General features: G+C 56.3%; 1 protein-coding gene across 9 annotated transcripts in view; it reads right to left on the bottom strand.

Annotated features, from left to right (window-relative positions):
- Positions 1-20,796, bottom strand: part of CACNA2D2 (calcium voltage-gated channel auxiliary subunit alpha2delta 2) — a 140,793-nt gene extending 119,997 nt beyond the window's left edge. For 4 of the 9 annotated variants that reach the window (XM_074403794.1, XM_074403792.1, XM_074403793.1 and 1 more), the window contains exon 1: positions 19,881-20,390. In XM_074403794.1, the coding sequence (XP_074259895.1) occupies positions 19,881-20,074 (194 nt within the window). In that variant the 5' untranslated portion in view covers positions 20,075-20,390. Of the gene's footprint in view, positions 1-19,880; positions 20,391-20,732 lie in introns of those variants that run through there. The other 5 variants (XM_074403795.1, XM_010347107.3, XM_010347109.3 and 2 more) reach the window with 2 other exon arrangements.
- Positions 20,797-21,036: the final 240 nt, after the last annotated feature.

Genomic DNA, 21,036 nt, shown 5'->3' with positions numbered 1-21,036 from the left:
CATGCAATTCCAGGCTATCAAGATTATAGTGCCTTCAGATGTGGGGGCCAATCAGCACTGGCCTCACACTATATAGACCACAGAGGGGAAACTGGAGCCAGAGTGAGAGGAAAGCATGCTTGTTCAGCTGATTCATGGTAGAGTAAAGCTCCTCAGCTAACCACCCACCACTTTAAAAGTTGGTAAACTGAAGGACAGAACTCAAAGGGGGCTGGCCCATCTTGCATCCAAGTACCAGCCAGGCTCAACACTGCTTAGTTTCTGAGATCAGATGAGATCAGGCACATTAAGGGTGGTATGGCCATAGACCCATCTTCAATCTATTTGTGATTCAGTTGAAAGGACCCCAGAATGAGCAGCATGATGCCTCCAGGAGCACCATCCCCATCTCACCCACTCATCCCATGCACACAGGAGCAAAGTTTGCACAGGGACCTTGGAGACCCTGAGGAGCTGGGGAGGAGCAGGTGTTGCCCAAGCATAAATTGGTCCAAAGCCATCTGCCTTGACCACATGTGCCTTGGGACCCTGCCCAAATACTTCCTGCTCCTTTATAAGGTTATTAATTACGGAGCTATCCCTTCCCTTTCTTTGCTGAGAAAGAGCTTTTCCTTTTAATTGGTGCTCAGCTGGGAGGCAGCACCCTGTGCCTCCCCCTCAGACTAACGGTGAGCCATCATCCGGCATTAATTAGGGCACCAGGTCCAGCCCAGTATTTACTCATAGTAGCCTGCTGGGTTGTTGGGAGCCGAGGGAAGCAGCATAGCCTGCAGCCAGGGAGCAGCACTACCTAGGAATGAGAGTGCTCAGGTGGCCCACTCAGCCCTGCTTCTTGGCCTCTGCAGGTCTCAGTTTCCCTCTCTAACCAAGAAGGGGTAGCCTGAGGCCTCCATGGGCCATTTAGGGATCCATACCTCAAGGGCGCTGATGGGGCCCTCGCTGCCTCAGGCCTAAGCCAGTGACAGGCCAGGGACCTTACTGCACTGCCTTAGTTCATCTGCACAGCAGCCAGATCACTATCTGAAATCCAGAGGGAAACTGAGGCACAGGGAAATTGAGTGATGTGCTCCAGGTCACAGTGCTCACACACGCCACTCAGGCTGCACATACCTCAACCTGGAACACCAGTCTTCAATGCCCAGCTGCTGGTGTGGCTAAGAGGCCTCTCAAACCGAAAGTGTCCGAAACAAGATCCTGACCTCCCTTGGGACCGTCTCCACCTCTTCTCCCCACTCCTTGCCTCTGCTGTTGGCAGCTCCCTGGGTCCAGGTCAAAGCCTTGGGGTGACCTAGGATGCACTTTCTCTCACACCCACATCCAATCCATCAGCAAGTGCTACACCTTTGCAATGTGCCTGAATCCACCCACTGCTGACCACCTCCCTGGCCCCAGCCTGGCCAGGCGCCCATTAGGGTTCCTGCACCGCTGCAGCTGCAGCTCACTCACTGGCCTCCAGCTTCTGGCCGGCACCCACCTTCCCAATCTGTTCCCTTCTACACACAGCTGGAGTGCCCTGCTGTCACGTCCGTCCCCTGTCAACTCCATCGCACTAGGGGAAAGCCCACATCTAGTGGCTGCATCCCCTGTAGCGGCACCCCCTGACCTCGCCCCTTGGTGTGGCCTGAACGTGCCCCTGCAGTCCCTGCACAGGCCTTGGCACATGCTGTTCCCTCTGCCTGAAACAGTCCTCAGAAGTTCAAGGGCCTCTCACCTCCTTCCAGTCTCCACACATCACCTGCTCTGTGAAGACCCCCTTGCCCCTCCATTCGAAACTGCACCTCCCAGAGGCACTGATCTCCATGTCCCCTCCTGGGGTGATTCTTTCGGCTAGTATTCCATCAGACATCCTCCCTCTCACTTACTGTTCGCCTCTGCCTTGGGCTGTGAGCCCTGAGCCAGGAGGCTCCTGCTCTCCAGCCTGGAAGAACATGCCATTTGCTGAGTGAATACACCTCCCCAGAGTCCTGCTGACCTCCCAGCCCTCTTGCCTAGCTTGTGTGTGGCCGGCCATGGGGTAGGCAGGCGGGGAGAGCAGGGGGAGCCCGTGGAGAAGTTAGCAGCATGGTGGCTGCCCTAGGGCTGGCCCAGGAGGCCCTCCCTTCCCCTGGCTCCTTTCTATATGAATTATTAAGGCTTGTGTATGATGGGCCTGCCCAGGCCTGTGGCTTCCGTGCATAATTCATGGCTCTCCCAGAAGGGCCTGGCGCTGGAGCAGCCACTTCTTCCAGGAAGCAAGAAGAAAGTGCTGAAGAAGAGGTACCCAGGCCTGGGCTGTCCTCCACCCTATCTCTGACACCCTGTCCCCAGACACTGGCCACCCAGAACCTTCACTCACCCCATGGAGCTCTCTCCTGGACACTTGGGCTCCAGTTCCCGGGGCCAGAGTCCATGGGTTCTGCACAGGCTCACACCCTCCCCTGTCTGTGGCTTGGTTTCCCATCTGTGGACTGACAGAACTGGGCCATCCTGGTGGTTTTCAAACTGTTCTGGCAGCAAGGTCATTCACCTTTTATTTTTCCAACCAAATCCTGTGTGGAGCTCCAATATGTAACTGGTAGGGTAGTTATAAATATAAATGTATTTTAGAAGGTAGCGCTGTAAAACATGACTCCGTATTGAGTAAATAATCATTACAAACATTGAGGCTGTTCTGAAGCATCTGGATTTGGGAGCCATAGGGGCCTCAGCAGCCCCCATCACCCAGCACTCCATTTATTCCTGTGTTTTGCACTCTACTGAGAAACTCCTAGGATACAGAGACAGGCAGCCACACACGGTAACAGTGACTTATAGCTCACTATGCAGGGGTCGAGGGAGAACCCTTTCTTGAGGTCTGGGGTAAAACCAGAAACTGCCCTGGTAACTGAGGCTCAGGGATCACCAAGGTGCCGGCACCAGGTATAAGTGTTTTGTGAATCTCCCAGAAGTCTAGAGCTGGGATATAGCAATCAGTGAGAGGTGCTAACAAACTAGTCCGGGCATCCCAGGGGAAAGGCCAGGGGCATGGGGACAGGAATCCAGGAGATGGATCCAGGGTTCCCCAGGCCTGGAACCACCTATCCCGGCCACTGACACAGACTACAGGCATTTTGGGGTCTGGAACACCTCCTCTCCCCAGCATATCCCCCAGGGAACATAATAAGTCCTACTCAAGCCCATTTCACAAACGGGTAAGCTGAGGCTCAGCGTGAGTGGCTCTCAGGAGGTGAACACTGCTGCAGTCCCTATGTGACCAGCCAGTGCTGTAATGGGGCAGCCACACCCAAGCCTCATCTCAGAGAGCACAGTAGAGTTGAGACACCTGTGGAGGTCACCAGGTGCATCAGGGAGGAACTCAGGAGCTAAAGTGTTCTGTTCCTGCCCCACACCAGGAGCTGAAGCTGGACTAGAGGTGGCAGGACAGACCCTGTCCATGTGTCACCAACCATTCTGGTCAGATTCTGACTCACACATCCCCATCTCCCCTCCTGCGCATCTTCCCCACCCCACAGCATGAGTCAAATCCTTGCTAAGCCACAAATAGCTGTCCTCTGTGTATGTCCTCAACATGGCCTCCTGCTTTGAGGAAGACAGAGACCCCCTCAAGGTCCTCTGTTCCCCCTCAGAGCAGAGGCCTCTGTAGGAGCTCTCCAGCCCCCATGAACATCCCAGGTACAGAGAGGCCAAGCAAAGACAGAACTCAACCCATCAGGGCCACCAGCTTTGTTCTATGGCCTTGTCCCTCCTCTACCTGGCCAAGTCACCTCTGCCAGGAAGCCTTCCTAGATTTCTCCCACCCTCTTCTCAAAGCCACAGTTCTTACCACTCTTTACCAAGCCTCACCTTAGGCTGGGGCTGCAGCCTAGTCCCATCATCAAGCTTTTTACAGAGCTTAGTTTGGAGCCTGGGCAAGGAGAGTCTTTGGGAAACGCTTGGGGATAAATTTACCAGAACATCTTCCCCTGACCAGACTGGCCTGCCCTGACCACCTCCCTCTGCAGTAGGAGAGAGGCTGGAGGACAGGGCTGGGAAAGGGGCCCCCACTTGAGCAGGCAGTCAAGCACCAGGGACAGGCAGCGCTGACGCGGAGCGCCTGTATGCTGGACGCTCCGTGAGATTTCCACCACAGCAATGGTACCTGGGTCAGGCGCAGGCCAGTTCATGCCCACTTCACGATGAACACTCTGAGGCCTGTGGAGATGGTGCAACTTGCCTGAGACCACACTGCTGAACCAGAATCTGAACCCAGTCAAGTATGGCTCCAGAGCCATGGCCCTGTCCACTCGGCCGTCAGGCCTCCTTAACCTCAAAGTGGACTCCAATGGCCACACAGGAAGTAGGTTGCAGGTAAGGGCTGCCCCTTGTTTACAGCCTTCTCCAACTTTGAGAAGGGGGCTGGCCCACCCCTACCTCAAGAACTCACTGCCTCCACAAGCCAAAGCTGAGTGTGATGGGGAAGTCCTTCCTTATACCCCATCAGGGCTATCCTGCTGTAGGAACGCTGTCACAGCGGGACAGAGACCCAGCTCCCTCTAATGCCCCCACCAGGGAGCCTGAGCCAGCTATGGGGAGAACACCTGCCTCCTCTGGGATCTGCTTCTTGCTAGCGCCTGGACCCTCAGAGTGTGCCAAGCTGCATGTAAATGGAATGTGAGTCCTCAACCTACCTTGACACGCCATGAACCCGTGACTCTGATGTTCTGTGGTGAATCCTTTAGCAATGCAAATCCCCTCTGCAGGCTGTGAGGGATCCACAGCTGCATGAGGAAGGGGCTTCTAGTGCAGACCCAGAGACCCTACCTTTCTGGTCTCCCCAGTCCAAGAGAAGCCACCCTGCCTGGTGAGCCTCAGGATTGGCTTAAGGAGAGGCAGGTGGCTGAACCAGCAGGTCTCATTACTGGCAAAAAATACTTTGCAGGTGCTTCCAACTTTCTGTAAATTCCCAAGCTCAGTCCCCACTCACTCATTCATTCATTCTGATGGTAACTATGTACCTACTATGGGCACCTGGGAAGGATCTGGCAGCAAGCAGGACAGATGCAGGCCTGCCCTTGGGAGATTGGAATCCAAGCAGAGGAAGCTGATACCTGATCCAGATCAGGGCCTGATGAGGAGTCCAGCAAGCCTTAGGGACAGGACATGGGATGCACGGGAAGGGGCCTGACCTGGACTTAGGGGCTGGCCAGGTGAAGGTGGCACCACAGAGAAGAAGGGCAATCCAAATGGAGGGCACAGCATGTGCAAGGCCCAGCAGTGGGCTCCGCACACAGTGATACCCTGTGACCACCCACAGACGGACTGCAGGCACCAAGGCAGGCTGCTCCCACACTGAGGCCTGCAGAATTCCTATCCTCAAGTACATGAAAGCACCTCTACACGCTGGACGGAAGGGCAGTGAGACTGCTGCACCCAGGGAAGCGGGCCTCTTTGAGTGGGAGCTTAGTCTCTCAGGAACTGGTTTCATTCATTCACTCCACAGACACAAAGCAGTAACCATCACCACTGGGCTCTGATGCAGAGCCTCTTGGCCCCAGCATCCTGACACTGCTCTGTACTTTGTATCTTGCAATCCTGCCCTCAGGGTGGGAGCAGCAGAGTAATGAGGCTCAGCCCAACAAACGTTAGAGGCTGGTGATATTGTTATTACCCACGCCACCTCCCCACCCACACCTCTTCCCACAGCTCCACGGGAGCTCCCTCCTGCTGCAGCACCCCCACCACCTCTCAGTAAGAGGTGCCCACAAGTGCAAAGCATTCACCATTTTCCTGGTATTTTTTTTTGACACAAATATTATCACTAGAACATCATCTCCTGAGAACAGCGCCTGACAGGCAGAAGGTGCTCAAAAAATGGTGGCTGAATGACTGTATGTTCCATCCTTAGAACTATGAAACATAGGAAATGTGATCCCATTTTAAAGATGAGGTAACTGAGGCACCAACAAGGTCACATATGGGGTTCCCTTTATAATTCCCAGAACCAGGCTTTCTACCACACAGCAGGCATATGCATCAAGGCCAACAAAGCCCATGGCTCCTGGGCCCTCTAGATGGCCCCATGAAGTCTCCATCCTTCTTCATTTTAGAGTAATGGCCTCCTCCATATGCCACCAGTCTGGAAATCACCTATGAAATATACTTCCCCCGTGCTGGCTCAGGAACTGTGTAAATCACTAGGCTTAATGGCCTTTGGGATTGTTCCCCACAACCCCCTCCCCCAGCTGCTCTGTACCAGGGAACTTGGGGCTGTGGGTTACCAGACAGGCAGGGCCATAGTCATGAGGTCTGGGCAGCCCAAGGTGTGGCAGGTGCTAGGAGGCACTGCCCAGGGGAGCAGCAGTCCCAGGAAGCGCATCAGTAAGAGAGGTGGGGCCTGCTGGGAGCCTCCAGAACTGGGGCTGGGGCTGGATCTATATGCAACTTTAGCCTCTCCCCAACTCCACCCCTGCCCCTTGTCTTTCCCCCACTCATCAATGGCTTATCCTTGGAGAAAAATGGGTCCAGGTGATCTCCCCAGGATCCCCACACCATGACTGGGGAGGCCCAGGGCCATGGGAATGGCAGGGGACCCTGCAGGCCTGAGGCAGGATGTCTCATGGCCCCTTGGATACTGCTTGGAGCACGAGTCATGCACGGTGTTATTTATTTGGCCTCACTCCCATGTCCTCTTCACTGTTTATGTACCCTATGGACTGAGTATCCCAAGGGCAAGGACCCAGTTGGCCCTTGGAGATCCCAGAGCCCACTCAGGCTAACACATAGCTAAAGTGTGGGAGTGGATTCAGGTGGGGAAGGGATGGTTGGGAAGCAGGTTCTGAAAGGTAGGCAAGCTGTGGAGTGGGTGACAGGGCAGATGGTGCATGGGCAAGTGTCTAAGCAGAGGAGCCGTTTGGAAGGAGCAGGGCAGCTGGCTGGGAAGTCACATGATCTCCTTGGGACAGGCCACAGACTTCAGTGACTGGCCAAATGCACAGGCATTTGGGTTCTGCTGGCTCCCATAGATACCATGGTCAGGACATTGCTAAGAACCAATACACACCATCCCCCATCCCTGGAAGCCTCTGTGCCCCTTGATGGGCAGAGGGTGGGGGTCCTGTGCTTACCTTTCTATCCCCTATGGCCACAGTCCTCTACCTTGGCTCAACTTGGCGGGGGCAAGAGGGAGTCCTAGAAAACATGCTAATTCCTGGGCCCTGCCCCCACCCCATTAAATAATATAGCCTATTGGATCCCTGGACACCCCCCTTCACCCCTCTCCCGAGGGAAGCCCTTGGAGGCAGCCTCTGAGCTGGCAAAACTCCTTGCAAAAGCTATAGGAAGATATGTGGGGGTGGCCTTTGCCCTCTGGCCCCGGCAAAGCCAGGCTCTGTCCCAGGCAATGTAAGAGGCTGCTCCATCTTTCATAGTCAGGACCAGCTTGGCTCTGTGGACACCTGCAGACCATGGGCTCCCTGCTCAGAAAACATTTATTGAGTACTGGGTGTATGGTGTATACTAGATTGGAGCTTCAGCAAAGGGCAATGGGCCATTGCGCCCACCCTGCCCAGGCACACTGCCCCTGAGCAGCCAGGCAGCAAGGTCTATTTCAGGACAAGAATGCGGAGGAGAGAGGCTTGAAGCAGACTAGGAGGCCCCTGACCCAAACAAAGAGGTCAGGGAAGGTTTCAGGGGACAGTGACTCAAAGCCAAGCACCGAAGGACAGGTAGAGGTCAGCGGGACAACAGGTGGATCCTGCTTGGGGATGGCAGGGCCCTCTGCAGCCCATCCAACCTCTCCCCAGCTTCCTCCATGCTCAGTGCATAGTAGGTGCTTGTTAAGCCCCCATGGAAGGAGATGGCTTCTGTCCCACTGGGCACTCAGTCCTGAGGACAGAGATTCCCCCCCCCGTGCCCACCCCCCATGCCCATCAGAAGCAGCCTCCTTGCTGAGGTCTCCACAAGTACTGGTTATAGGGCAGGACAGAGATGACAGCTATGCAGATGAGGTGGCAGGGGGACACCATCGTCAGCTGCAGAAGGATCCCTCTCTATGGAGGGTGCTGAGAACGGTGAGGACACCGAGGCTCAGATGAGGAGGGCAGGAGGCTTGCCCAGACTACCACAGTCAGGCTAAGGTGGGTTAGGAGAAGACTGGGAGAAGAAGGCCAAGGGAGGCCCACCGAGTCTGCTGTACAAGCCCCTAGGGTTTCTGGGGCGTGTGCCAGCCAAGGTGTGGTTTAAATAATTAAACATGCTGCCTCCCTCGCCACAAGTCACTCTGCCCAGGTACTGCTAGGCACAGTCCAGGGGGTGAGGTGGGCATGGAATGGGGAGGAAGAAGGAGGGTGAAGGATGGAGGGTGGGAGAATTGACAGCGAGTTCAGACTTCCCTGCCTGGCTACTCTGTGAGAACAGGCAATAGTACCACCAGTCCCAGCATGCAACTGGGAGAAAGCCCCAGAAGGAGACCCAGATCAGAGGACTGTCGGTAGGGGGACTCACAACCGTGGCCAGTGGAGGCCAGCTTCTTCCCTTCCCTGATCCTTGGACAGCTCCAGAGATCCCTTTTTCCTCACGTGGCATGTGGGGAACAACACTGGCCAGAGGGGCACCCCAATCCAGAAGAAGGACAGAGCCCAGGGCTTACCTCAAGACTTGTGCCCTTGGCTGACTGGCTCCTGGACACTGCCCAGCCTGGACCCAGGATTGGTGCAGGGAACAGAACCAGAGAGTAATGGGAAGGGCCAGGCTCCTGGCCACAGTGGAATATGGATCTCATCATATTCACCAGGGGTGCTGACCAATGATACCCAGTCCTCCGTGGTGAGTAGGCAAAAGAATACCCCACTATAGGCAAGTACATCCCACCCTGAAGTCACCCTCCCCCAAGATGAGAATGAAGTCTCACAAGCAGTACCCAGCCAAGTCTGGGCCTTGCTCTTGGCCATGTCCATGTGTCACTTCCGTGGCTGTGGCCCTCCAATGCCAGGTCAGCTGTGCTGTTCACAGCAGCAGGATGTGCCCCTCTGGCCATCCTCTTAGCCCACTCATGCCAGCCCTATCTTTAAACGTCATCTGAACCCACAACTTGCTGTTGTCCTCAACACTCTGCCTTGGGCAACGCCTGAGACAGGGGGTGGCCTGAATAGCCTCCTTCAGGCCCTTGACTGACCAAACCTCACTGGCACAGCACAGCAACTCCAGGGCAGTGGCTGCTCCCCCGACCCCCAGGTTTGGGTCTAGCCCATGCCTCAAGTGCTGAGAGGCCCAAGGCAGTGTCCCGCTCCAGGCCTCAGTTTCTCCATCTGTACCACGTGAGTGTTAAACTCACCAACTGGTCCCACAGTTACCACTGACCCCCATCTATAACACAGGGAAGGGTGGGGCTGTTCTACTGGGAGGGGGATTGGAAGCCAAAAATCTCCTATTTCTGGTCCTGAGGTGCCTCCAAGGAACCTGGGGGCACCACAGGCCTGGTAAGAAATAGACTCTCCAAGGACATCAGCCTGACGAGCAAGGCAGCCCTTGCCGAGGGGACACATGATGGAACATTGTGGGAGTGTAGGGACACCCTGAGGGTCCTGTGGCCAGGGGTTGCCTGGAGGAGGTGAGATGCAGGAAGGATGTGTCTGGCAGGGCTGAGTGCTTGGACCCAAGCACTAGGAGGAATCCTGCCCCCACCACTCACCATCTGTGTGATTTTATCATTTAGCCTGGCTGAGCCTCAATTTCTCTCATCTGTGAAACTGGGATAAAAATGGACTGACCTAACATGTGTGAAGTATACCACCCAGGGCCCAGCTTGTACTGATTGATGTGGTTAAAACAACTACTTCCTTTATAAACATTTCCTTGGCATGGCCACCTCTCCCCTCGCCTCCCACCTCTTCTTGGCCCCAACTCCCACCATCCATCCTCTCCTCTTGACCCTGCAGCAGACACTGCCTCCCCATCCTCCATCACTCCCTGTCTTCTGCAGAATCTCCACCTCCAGCCCCAAGGTGACCTCACCCTCAGCTCAAGGGTAAATCCTGATTAGCCTGAACCAATCACAGTGTACTGTTCAGATTGCCAGTGATTGGTTTAGAGTGGGCATGTGACCCAGTGCCAGCCAATGAGGTGTGAGGGGAAGTCAGCTGGGGGCTTCTGGGCAAGGTTTCCTCCCTTCTTGATAGCTCCTAGAGGAGCTATCTCTTCCATGCCTAGTGCCTGGGTCTGCACATGATGCCTGGAGCTGTGGCAGCCATCTTGTTGCCATACAGGAAGTTGGCCAAGGACAGACAGCCACAACAAAAGCGAGGCCACCAGGCTGAGCACAGGTGAACACTTGGTCTTCGCTGATAGCCGCACCACACACCTGTAGGCTCCCTGTTGGGATAAAGGGCCCACCATGAGGAAAACCCATCACACTGGGGTTCCATGGTAGGCACAGAAGCAGCCTCTTCTTGGCAGCCAAATGCACTCAGACTCAGATCTTGAGGCGGGGTGGCAGTCAGCTCAATGCCTACTCCTCAAGACCCCATGACCCTGCACAGAGATGGAGGAGGGGCATGGGGCTGGAGGAGGGACCCACAAAGGGCAGGGAGCTAGAGGAGGGTGTTGGTCAGGAAGGCTCCTGCCCCAGGGCCCTGGGAAGAGCCAGCAGCCTGAAGAGGGACAAGGCGAGTGAAGGCCAGAGGTGGGGAAGCTGGAGCTCTTCCCAGGACCTTCAAGTGTCCCAGATAGTCCCAAGGCCAGAGGCTGGAGCCAGTCAAGGCAAGACCTGAGGGGCCAGATGGAGAAGTGGGGCTCTGCCTATGGCAGGCTTCTGGGGTACAAGGTCCTAGATAGCCCCCAATGGAAGACACTCCAACAAGCCTCGGGGAGTGGTCTAAGGAGAGACACAAAGACTTCCAGGGTCCTAACACATCCGCCGAGGACTAATACACCCACCAAGGACTTAGACAAGGTGTTCCAGGGCCCTAACACACCCACCAAGGACTCAGCTTACAGGGAGAAAGGAGAAATGCCCATTTGCAAGGGCCCTGAGCACAGAGCCCTGCTCTGCCAGCTCATTCTCTTTTCTCATAACTGAAGAAGGGGGCAGGGCGGGGGTGGGTTGTTTAGTTGTTTGCTGGAACTGGTGGTAGCACCAGGCCTGACCTTTAAGGCTTCAAATGCAGTGTTTTAGGCAGCACCAGCAGGAGGAGAAAATGGCTGTGGGAGGAAGTGATCAAGACTGAAATGCCATGTCAGGCTGGAAACTCAAGGCAGAGCACGGGCCTCTACCATCTCAGGAACATACCGAACCCTCCAAGGCCACGCTGCCTGGTGACAAAGTTGTCGCTCCCAAGGGGACCCAGAAAGCTTTTGTCTCTGAAACAGCACCGCATCATCAGAGTTTGCCCCACAGAAACCTTAGGAGTTGGGGCCTCATACCATTTGAGTTTGCCAAAGCAGACCTCAACTTGCTCCCTGACCCCATGCCATCGATTTTATTTATTTATTATTTATTCATTTATAAATGACAGGGCCTCACTGTGTCGTCTAGGCTGGAGTGCAGTGGCAGCATCACAACTCCCTATAGCCTCAACCTCTTGGGCTGAAGCGATCCTCTCACCTCAGCCTCCTGAGTAGCTGGGACCACAGGTGTGCACCACCACACCAGGCTAATTTTTGTATTTTTGGTAGAGACAGGGTTTTGCCATGTTGCCCAGACTGGTCTTCTTCTCCTGGGCGCAAGTGATCCTCCCACCTCAGCCTCCTAAAGTGCTGGGATTACAGGTGTCAGCCACTACGTCCAGCTGAATATTTTTATTTAAGAGAAACAGCTGTACGTCAGTGCAAGGAAGGCTGCATGTGAAGTCACCCTCCTAACAGTCTGTATTAAGCATTAGGGATGGGGGCTGGGCCCTGCCCACAGAGCATGTGCAGCTGGCAGAAATGTGGGGCTTGAAGGTTCCCTTCACCCATCTTGGGCCTCAGTTTCCCTGTCTATATGATGGCAACATCAGGACCTCAGGGATTTCTGTGGCTGTGGCATGTCCTTTCCAAGTCAGGGAAGCATGCAAAGCCCGTGATGCCCAAGGAGATGGTTCTACCCAGCTTCCCTACCCCAGCCTATAGGCTCCTGAACCCCTCACAGCCACTTCCCAAAATGCGAAGGGTCCTGGGCCATCGCAGCACTGACAACATACAGGCAGGCCCTAAAAATGCCAGGAAAGCAAAACTCACAGTTATCTCAGACACCAGAACCCACAAGAACTGGGTCCACACAGCACCTGAGGCCAGGGCCCATCACAGGGCACCTGGACAGCCTTATTTATGAAGACTCAGTAGACAAAAATCCATCCTTGAAGGGAAGTGTCTTTGCTGGAAATGCTCCAGATAGAGAACATGCAGGGATCATCAAGCCAAAGATTTTACAGCCCAAATCGTGCCCACGGTGTCTTGCGGGGAGGGGGAGGACCCAAACCCACAGCAGATACTCAAGGGCTGCCAGTCTCCTGCCCTTCAGTGTGCAAATGAGAAGCACCCACTCTGAAAGGGCAAAATGCCAGCCCAAGGTCACACAGCAAGAGTTAACCACTCTGCCTGAGCCCCAGCCTCCACGCCCACCCTCCAGATTTTCCACACGGGAAAGGGCTGTTTGCAAAGATGCTTCACTTCACAAAGGACTCACAGAGCTCCACTGAGTCCCAAGTCCTCCAGTGAATCTAAATACCATTCAATTTGCAAAAATTTGAATCACAAGGACGCAGCCTCTGTTTCCTTCACAGACTGTCATCACGCCAGTTGGTAGAAGATCAAACTTTCCAGCTCAGCCTTAACTCAGGCTGTTTCTAACATAAAAGTTTGTAAAACACTGGTCCTAACGATCAGGATGCTTTATTTCCCACTGCCAGTGTTTGCCCAGCCAAGCCCTGGCATTAACCTCAAAGGCGGGTGGTGAAGGTGGGCCCTAGAAGCCCATTCTGGCCACAGAGATAAACCACACATATGCTTGCACTACACAGGCTCCCAAGCACATGCCCACATTTGAATTCATGTGCACATGCACATGCACGCACACACACACACACACACACACACATACCCCTACTGCTGCCTATACACGAGAATGCCCAGGCACACACACCTACACACATGCATCCATGTGTGAGTACAAACACACACACACAAGTGGGTATACCCACAAGCATGTTTAGATGTGAACACATCCGACACATGTGCACATGCACAGGTATAGACACTCCCACATACAAGCTGACATGCACACAGGCAAAGGTAAGGGCCAAGCACAAGAGGAAAGACCCACAAACCGCAAGTGGGTCCCAAGTGCCTGCAGGGCCTGGATGGGTACTGGATGGGTACTGGGTGCTATGGATGAGGGGACAGTGGCTCGGCACTTGCAGTGCAGGCCCAGCTGGACTGTGAACACCCCCTGGATCCAGTCGGAATCCACATGTCCTTGTCACAGACTCCCTGAGGCCAGCACCATCCCTCACAGGCTGTCACATCCCAACCCTATGTGGCTGTACAGCCACGGAAGCCCTGTTCTACAGATGAGGCCCCAAGACCCAGAGAGGCTGTGGAAGTTCCCAAGGTCACACAGCTGTTGCGAGGTGTGGCAGAGTCTCACTGCACGCCAAGATGGGTATTGCTCAGAAAGAACTAGCTAGCAGGGAAGACAAGCATCAAAGAGGAAGAAAGGGGCCCAGGGTCTAAGGGGGGCGGGGAAAAGACAGGTAGAGGGAGTGACTTCTCACCCTTTTCACCATCCCTTCCCCTTTGTTTTTTCCAAGGTGGGAGAGATGGATACTAATTAGTAGGAAAGGCTTCCCATGCCCCTCCCTCTCTGCTAAACAATTAGGCTGATCAGAGCTCAAAGTGGATCAATCTGAAAAGCAGCCGTGAGGCACCCAAGGTATGGCCAAAGGAATACGGGAGGTCCAGGCACCCTTGCACGGGAAGAGACGAGGCCCAGCGGCAGCGGCTAAAGCAGGACATGGAGAAGAGCGGGAAGACCCCAGATTTGTCGCCTTGGGGCATTGGAATGTCAGAGTTGGAAAGATCTTAGAAGAGAGGAAACTGAGGCTCAGGGGGAGGAGGGGTTTTGTCCAAGGCCACCAAGCAAGCTACCCAACTGAGAAGACTGGGCTGGGCTTGCCCTTGACCTAAGATGGGGGCTTTTGGAACTCCTTTGTGAAGATTCTCCCCACCTAATCCAAGCTAGACAGTCTCCTAGTCTCTGAGGCTCTCTCCTCACCAGGCTCAGTCATGAGTAACAGCAATGGCTGGGGACTGAGCAGGGCCAGGCCAGATCCAGAAGAAAAAGCACCATAGGGCCCAACAGGGCCAGGACCAGGGACACCAAGCCAACAGCCTGAATCTCACAGTGGCAGGGCAGGGCAGGGCTTGGCTGAGCCTGCCCCTTAGGTCCTGACCTTATGTAGACTTGAATGACAAAACCCTTGACTCCTTTAGGGAGGCCCTGAGAGACCCCTGTGGGGACCCTGCAAGCTGGCAAGGCCATCTCAATCTCTGTGGTCACCTATACTGGCCCCACCTTCTGCCCTTAGCCACAGGCAGCTCTGGAGGCTCTTCAGGACAAGAGAAGAAGGGAAAAGGAAAAAAGCAAAAACCACACATACACTTCCCTTGGGGAATAGGAATATTGATTCTGTAGCTTCTTGTTTAGACAGTAGGCACCAGAAGAAAAAAAAAAAATTAAAAAACTTGACATGAAGAGAATCTCCCCAGTTGGCTGGAGGGCTGTAGCCAGCAATGGGAAAGCCCCTCACCCCCACCCCGCCCCAGCATGTCCCGCCCCCCGGCCTGAGGCCGCAGCCCAGTCACTTAAAGACACAAGGCACCATGTTTGGAGACAAATTTCCACATGGGAGTGGGGTGGGTGGCTGGAAGCGGGAAGAGAGAGAAACACCACCCTGCCAGACAGAGCCCAGGTCCACCTGCCTTGACTCCCAAACCTCCAGCTGCCCCTTGGAGAGTTCCCTAGCAACAAGCCCTTGAACCCTGGTTCCCAAACCCCCCAAGTGCCACCCATCCAGATGGCATGAGTTCCCCCAAGCATCTATAAGATCCTAGTCCAGTGAAGTCCCCTCAGGCCTGGCAGAACTGCCAAGGGACTAGAAAAGCCAGCCTCAGATTTCCATGAACAACCCCCAGCCCCACCCCCATCTCCATGACCTTTCTCTCCAGAATCAGACTGGAATCTGGAGAGGGAAATGGCATCTCAGGTTGAGATGAAGGCCCCCCTCTCCTCCACCCCGCCCCCACCATGCAGAGCAGGCCTGGCCCATAACTCAAAGCCTCAGGGAGGGAAAGTTCTGGGCTGGGGGTGCCCCACAATGGCCTGTGCATATGTGGGAGGCAGATTGAGGTCAGCACTGGGGCTATAAGTGCTGGGGCTGGCAGGACAGCCTCATGCCAAGGAAGGCCGCTCAGGGTTGCCTGAGACCCAAGGAAGAGAGACAGGCACAGTAAAGTTACAGCTGGAAGCCCCAGGCCCAGCTCTCACATCCTAGGCCTCTTCATTTGCTTCCCAAATATTTAAGTTTCAAGTCCCCTCCACTTCCTGGGCCCACTGCCCAGATGTCCCCAGCCTTCCAGCTGGGCAGTGAAGTGTCTGACAGATCCATCCTTTCCCGGCCCTGCCGCTCATGGTTGTGGGCTTGAAGCAAGTCCCTTCATTTTTCTGAGGTCAGTCTCCCCATCTGGAGGATGGACATGACCACAGGCTCTGAGGTCAAGGCACTAATGTGGGTAAGGGCCTGGCCTGGGCTCCGTAGGGGAAATCACCATTAGCTTAGCGACGTCCCCCACCACAGTCAAGCTGTGTTGCAGGGAGTGAGGGAGGGAGGTGGCCCAGTGTCTCCTTCAAGGAGCTAGAGTCTGGTGTGGGTGGGCGTAGCCTTGAGAGAGTGGCACAGCCCAGAGCTGGGATGGGGGAGGCCTCTAGAAGATTCAGGTGTGAGGCCTTGAAGGAGGGGATCTAAACCCCTGAGAAAAGCATGCAGTCATGGCAGGGCTGCATGAGCAAAGTAGAGACATAGGTGGGCACCCAGTCCGTGGGAGCCCTGGAGTTTGGCTACTGCATGGCTGCAGCATCTGGGCTTGATGCTGATGTTAACAGTGGCTGCCATGGCATCTGACAGAGCTCTCCCTGCCCACCAGAGGTGGCATCCTCTCCCATTAATTCTTACCACCTGCCTCTTAAGCAGATTCTATCATTTCAATTGCGGAAACTAAGGCAAGGTCATCCCAAAGGAGCCCGCAGGGTCTACACCTGACACCCAGCATACCCAGCATGTCCCCAGACTACATCCTCCCAGGAGCTCGCAGTGTCCACGCACACACATCTGAGGTGCCAGGAGCTGGCAGTGCCCACCTGCACACAGGCAGGGGAGAAGGGGACACTGACTGCAGAAGTCCACTTAGAGGCCAGCTTCACTCTGGAGTCAGTCCCTCTATGGGGACACGAGTATGATGAAGAATCTGGGGTGATATTCACCTGCAGACTATGAGGGGACTCATCCTACAATGAGCTTCCTCCTTTCTCAGGGGTTAGCCTGGCATAGCTGACCACAAGGAGATGCCTGATAAAGATGGAGTCCAGAGGAACAGCAGCCAAGGGTCCCCCCAAAATCCTTCACACCAGGAGGGCTGTGAGCACCTGGCAGCTCTGCGTCTCAGTGACGGCAGCAGCAGGCTGCAAAGCCTCACCCCTCCCTCCTGCAAAAGCTGCGGCAGGTTGTTGGGAAGATGGGGGACCCAGATGTGTGATGCTGCCTCCCTCCAACAGGGAGAGCCACAGGGAGGTGGAGACAGGTGCTCACGGGCCCAGACAGACACACGTCACCCACCATTAACTGTAGCTAGACTGACGCATGCCCTGTTGTGGGCACTGCTCCCCATGTGTCCACTCGGGAGAGGAGCACGTACTCTGGTTGTCATCAATCTGCTAGGGGTCCAAACCCCTCAGGCCCCTCACTGCTTCTGCCCACTCTCAGAGGAAGGGAGGCACTGGCCAACACTATAGCTAGGGCAGAGCTGGGCTAAGAGGGTGCAGTCAGGCAGGCCAGCTCTGCTGGGTGCTCCACCCAGCACTCAGCCAAGACTTCACAGAGTAGGGGACAGAGAAACCTGGGGGCACTGGGGAACAGGGTACAGAGACCCAGCAGAGAGGACAAAAGAGGTGGGCAGAGAAGGACAGGTACACTTAATGAAAGACCCTAAGAAAGGGGACAGGGGAGGAATGGGGAAAGGCACAAGGGGAAGCAAAGCAGTGAGGGCTGCCCCTCAGCTGGTGGTGGTGGCCTGATGCTGAGGAGGGCATAATTGGAAAGAGGAGGAGGCAGTGGAAAGGTGTGTTCAATCTCAGGCCCCCCACACTCAGTCGGACGAGTATACACACATGTATGCATACGTACGTGCACACACGTGACCTCCTCCTTGTCTGAAACTCTGATCCAGGTTTAGGTAAGGCGAGAGAGCCCCCCTCCCCACAAAAAACCCTGAAGCCCTGTCCTCCCTTCAGCAGTAACCCCTCTGCCCTTCTCGATCTAGCAGCAGCCTTGGTCCATTTTGCCTGGTGGGCAGAGAGCCATGCTGCCAGAACGATTGCAGAAATCACAGCTAGTGGACCCCAAACCCACACTTGCTTAAAATCCAGCAGCTTGCGAAGCTGGTCCCCTTTGCACTGGCAGACACTAATGAGAAAATGACTTACTCATCGAGGGCCCTCCCCACTGAGGGATTGTGACTCCAGTGCCATGAGGCTGGGACCCACTCTCCTCCTTGGAAATCCACCTGTATCAAAGTGTCATCCAGGCCTGGCCACACTGACCCAGCAGAAGATTCTGGGAGACCACCCTCAGCAGCCCCACAGAACCCTCTGGCCCCAGCAACAGCCTAAACATTTCTTATCAGTTGAACAAAAGCACCATTTCCACTGGCCATGGTCATGTGTGGGGAGCTTCAAGATTCCCTCCCCTCTCTCCCTCCAAGGATCAATGGGCATCACGTCTGCGGGACCAGGGCAGCTGAAGGGCGCTGGCTGTTACAGCAAACCCTCTGTGTCGTTGTACCGTTAGTCACCTCCCCCTGGACCCTCAGAGCGGCGCAGTCCCCACCCCATCCCCACTCTCATTCTCTAATTATGGTTTGCAAGACATGTCCCAAACCCTCAAATTAGCTCCAACTATATCGACAAGAGAAGAGCGTCCAGCTGGAAATGTGCCGCTGCCGTCACACCCATCTTGCTATCTTCTGGCTGGGGACAGAGGGACAGGTATCTGCTCAGGCCAGGTCTCACATCAGCCTTCTAGAGGAGACTCGTGCAGGCCCAGAAGCGATCTGACCAACTGCACATTGCAGAGAAATGGAGTGAGGTCGGGAGAGGTGGAAAGAGACAGCTACTTAAACCTTCACTCAAGGAGCTATGTAACAGCTAAGAAAAAAAAAATAATTGTGGCTTGGCTCGTGCTTGGCTTTGAGGAAGAAAGAACAAAAAATAATGCTTTTGCTCTTTTTAAGCACTGTGATTGAAGTCCATTTCCATCACAGCAAAAGAAAGACAATAACGCACACACCAGCCCTGAACTTCCATGGTTCTTTTTTCCCTGCGCACCCCCAACACGCATACACGAAAAATCCAGACGGTTGACAGAGGACGCGTCCGTGTGGCACCTGTAATTTGCCAACTGATCACCCGCCTGAGCACAGCCAGGCTGTGCAAGGAGATGACAAGACGGAGAGAGAGATCCAGAGGCGCTTTTTCTGAGTTTGTTTTTCCCTCATCTTAGAGAGCCTACGAGCCAGAGTCGGCAGGTTTTGTGGCAGAACCAGGGGCTACTACCCTTGGGCAGAGCTGGTCTAAATGACGCAGGGCCAGCCTCTCCCTTTCCCTGAGGCCAGACCCTTCCCCTTGGCCACCAGCAGCCCGACGACTCATGCCCCAATCTCCAGGCCAGGACGCTGGTGAAGGAATCCAGGGACAGGTGGCTCCTCAGACCCGGCGACAGATAACAGAAGCAGGGTGGTCACTGTGCCCCAAAGGGGCGTCTGGGCACTGACATAGTGCATTGGGCACTGACAGACGGGCACAGCGTCAGGAAACTGATACATCCTAAAGGCCACATGCACTGAGAGTCCACTCCCAGCCCCAGACACATCTGGCCAAGCTCACCCAGAGGAGGCAGCCGAGTTTGCTGGCTCTTGGGGAGGAGGAGAAAGATCAGAAGGACCAGAAAACCTGCGGAAGCTGGCAGAGCCAGGAGAGGCTATTACCCTATTGGCAGCAGCAGCAGGCGCAGGCAGGGGTCCTTCCCACCATTCACCTTATGCCAGGACCCCAACGCCTTCACCTCCCAACTGGGCTCTCCAGGGGACTCTCTCCTCAGGTGAAGGGGGGCCAGAACAGGGGACACGGACTGCCTCTGTGGCACTGGCCACAGCAAAGAGGTGCTCGCATCCTGGGCATACAGCCCCCCATTAAAGGAAAAGGCACTTGAAGACAGGTGTGGAGCTGTCCCTCACCTCCGGCTCCAACTCTGCCGGGCAGGGGTCACTGGCCGCCCTCTCACCCACCCTGGGTTTCCCCCTCACCGGGTCACAGCGGCAGGGGACTCAGCTGACAAGCTCGGACCCCCTACTCCTCCCAGGGCTTGAAGATCTTGCCTTGCCTCGTTCGGGGGGTTTGAGGGAAGCAGGGGCACCGTGGGGAAGTTTCGCGACGCAGCCAGAGCGCCGGGACCGCGGCTGCCAGCCTTCCGGGCTTGAGGCCGCCCCCGGGCGCAGCGGACAGCCGGATCCAGCGCCTCTGCCCTGGCGCTGGGCTCAGGGAAGGAGCACCGCGGACTGGGGGGCAGAGCGGGGCGCAGGGTTCCGCCGGGGTCCCGCGGCCAGCCGAGGCCACTTACGTGTGCTGTTGGGGGAAGCTGTAGGCAGAGGCGCCGGGGGCGGCGAGCAGCGGTAGAAGCAGTAGAGGCGGCAGCAGCAGCCACAGCGAGCGCCGGGCGCCAGGGCCGGGCTGGGGGCCGCGGCCGGGCCACGGGCGCGCAGTCCGCGCTGGGCCAGGCGGAGAGGCGCCGCAGGTCCGAGCCGGCACCGCCATATTTCCATTCAAGATGCGGCGCCGCGGGGAGGGGGGGCAGTGGCGGCGGCGGCGGCGGCGGGGTTGGGGGACGCGGGTGCGGGCGGCGGGCGGCGGGCGGCACCTCGGCCTCTCCTCCGCCGCCGCCTTCTCTGCGCGGGGCCTCTGGGACTGCACGGGCCGCAGCGCCTCTGCGGGCTGCGGGCTGCGCGCTGCGACCTCCCCGCCGCTCTGGCTCCAAGCGCTCTGAGCGCCCGGCCCGGGACCTGCGCTCAAACAGCGGCCGCCGCCAACCTGCCGGCGCCGCCCTCCTGTCTCCCTCCCTCCCGCTTCCCCGGCCGGCCCGCCCCCGCGCGCCCCCGCCGCGGCCACGCGCCCACCCGTGCCCGCGCGCCTCTCGTCCCCGCGCAGCCCGGAGCCTGCCCTAGTGGCCTGCGCGTCCTGCGCCCCAGCCGCTGTCCGAGCACCCCGGGTGCGCCCCCGCCCCCACGCCTCAGACCCCCGCCGCTCCTCTCCATTCCACCCGCGGGAAGAGTCCCGGGCCCCGCGGCCCAAGGCAGGAGCATATGTGACCCTTCTGGGGGCTCGACCTTCAACAGGCTTAAGGCCTGGAGTCACAGATTTAATAGTGGAGTGACAGCTTCAGCGGAGACTGGAGGAGGAAATGTGCTGAACTCACAGCCCCCGTGGCTCTAGCTGTCTTCAAGATTTCTCTCTGTCGGGGGCTTGCACGCCCAGCTGCTGGCAGAAAGAAAGGGCCTGGACTTCCTGGCCCCCTAAGCGGAAACCTGGGCCCGGGTGTACAGTTGTGGGCCGTTGGGGATGGCAGGATGCAGCCCTCTGCAACCACTTGCTTCACTTCCCTGGGCTGAACAGGCACTACACGCAGACCAGTCCCAAGCCCGGGCTCCCAGGGTTTGCACAGCCTCTGTTTGGATTCTTCCAGGGCCAGGAAGCTCATCTTTGCACAATCCAGTCCTTTC

The sequence above is a fragment of the Saimiri boliviensis genome, chromosome 8 (assembly GCF_048565385.1).
Source record: "Saimiri boliviensis isolate mSaiBol1 chromosome 8, mSaiBol1.pri, whole genome shotgun sequence".
Taxonomy (NCBI): Eukaryota; Metazoa; Chordata; class Mammalia; order Primates; family Cebidae; genus Saimiri; species Saimiri boliviensis.
Note: the sequence above shows the minus strand (reverse complement) of the source record. Positions and strands in the feature narration are given on the sequence as shown.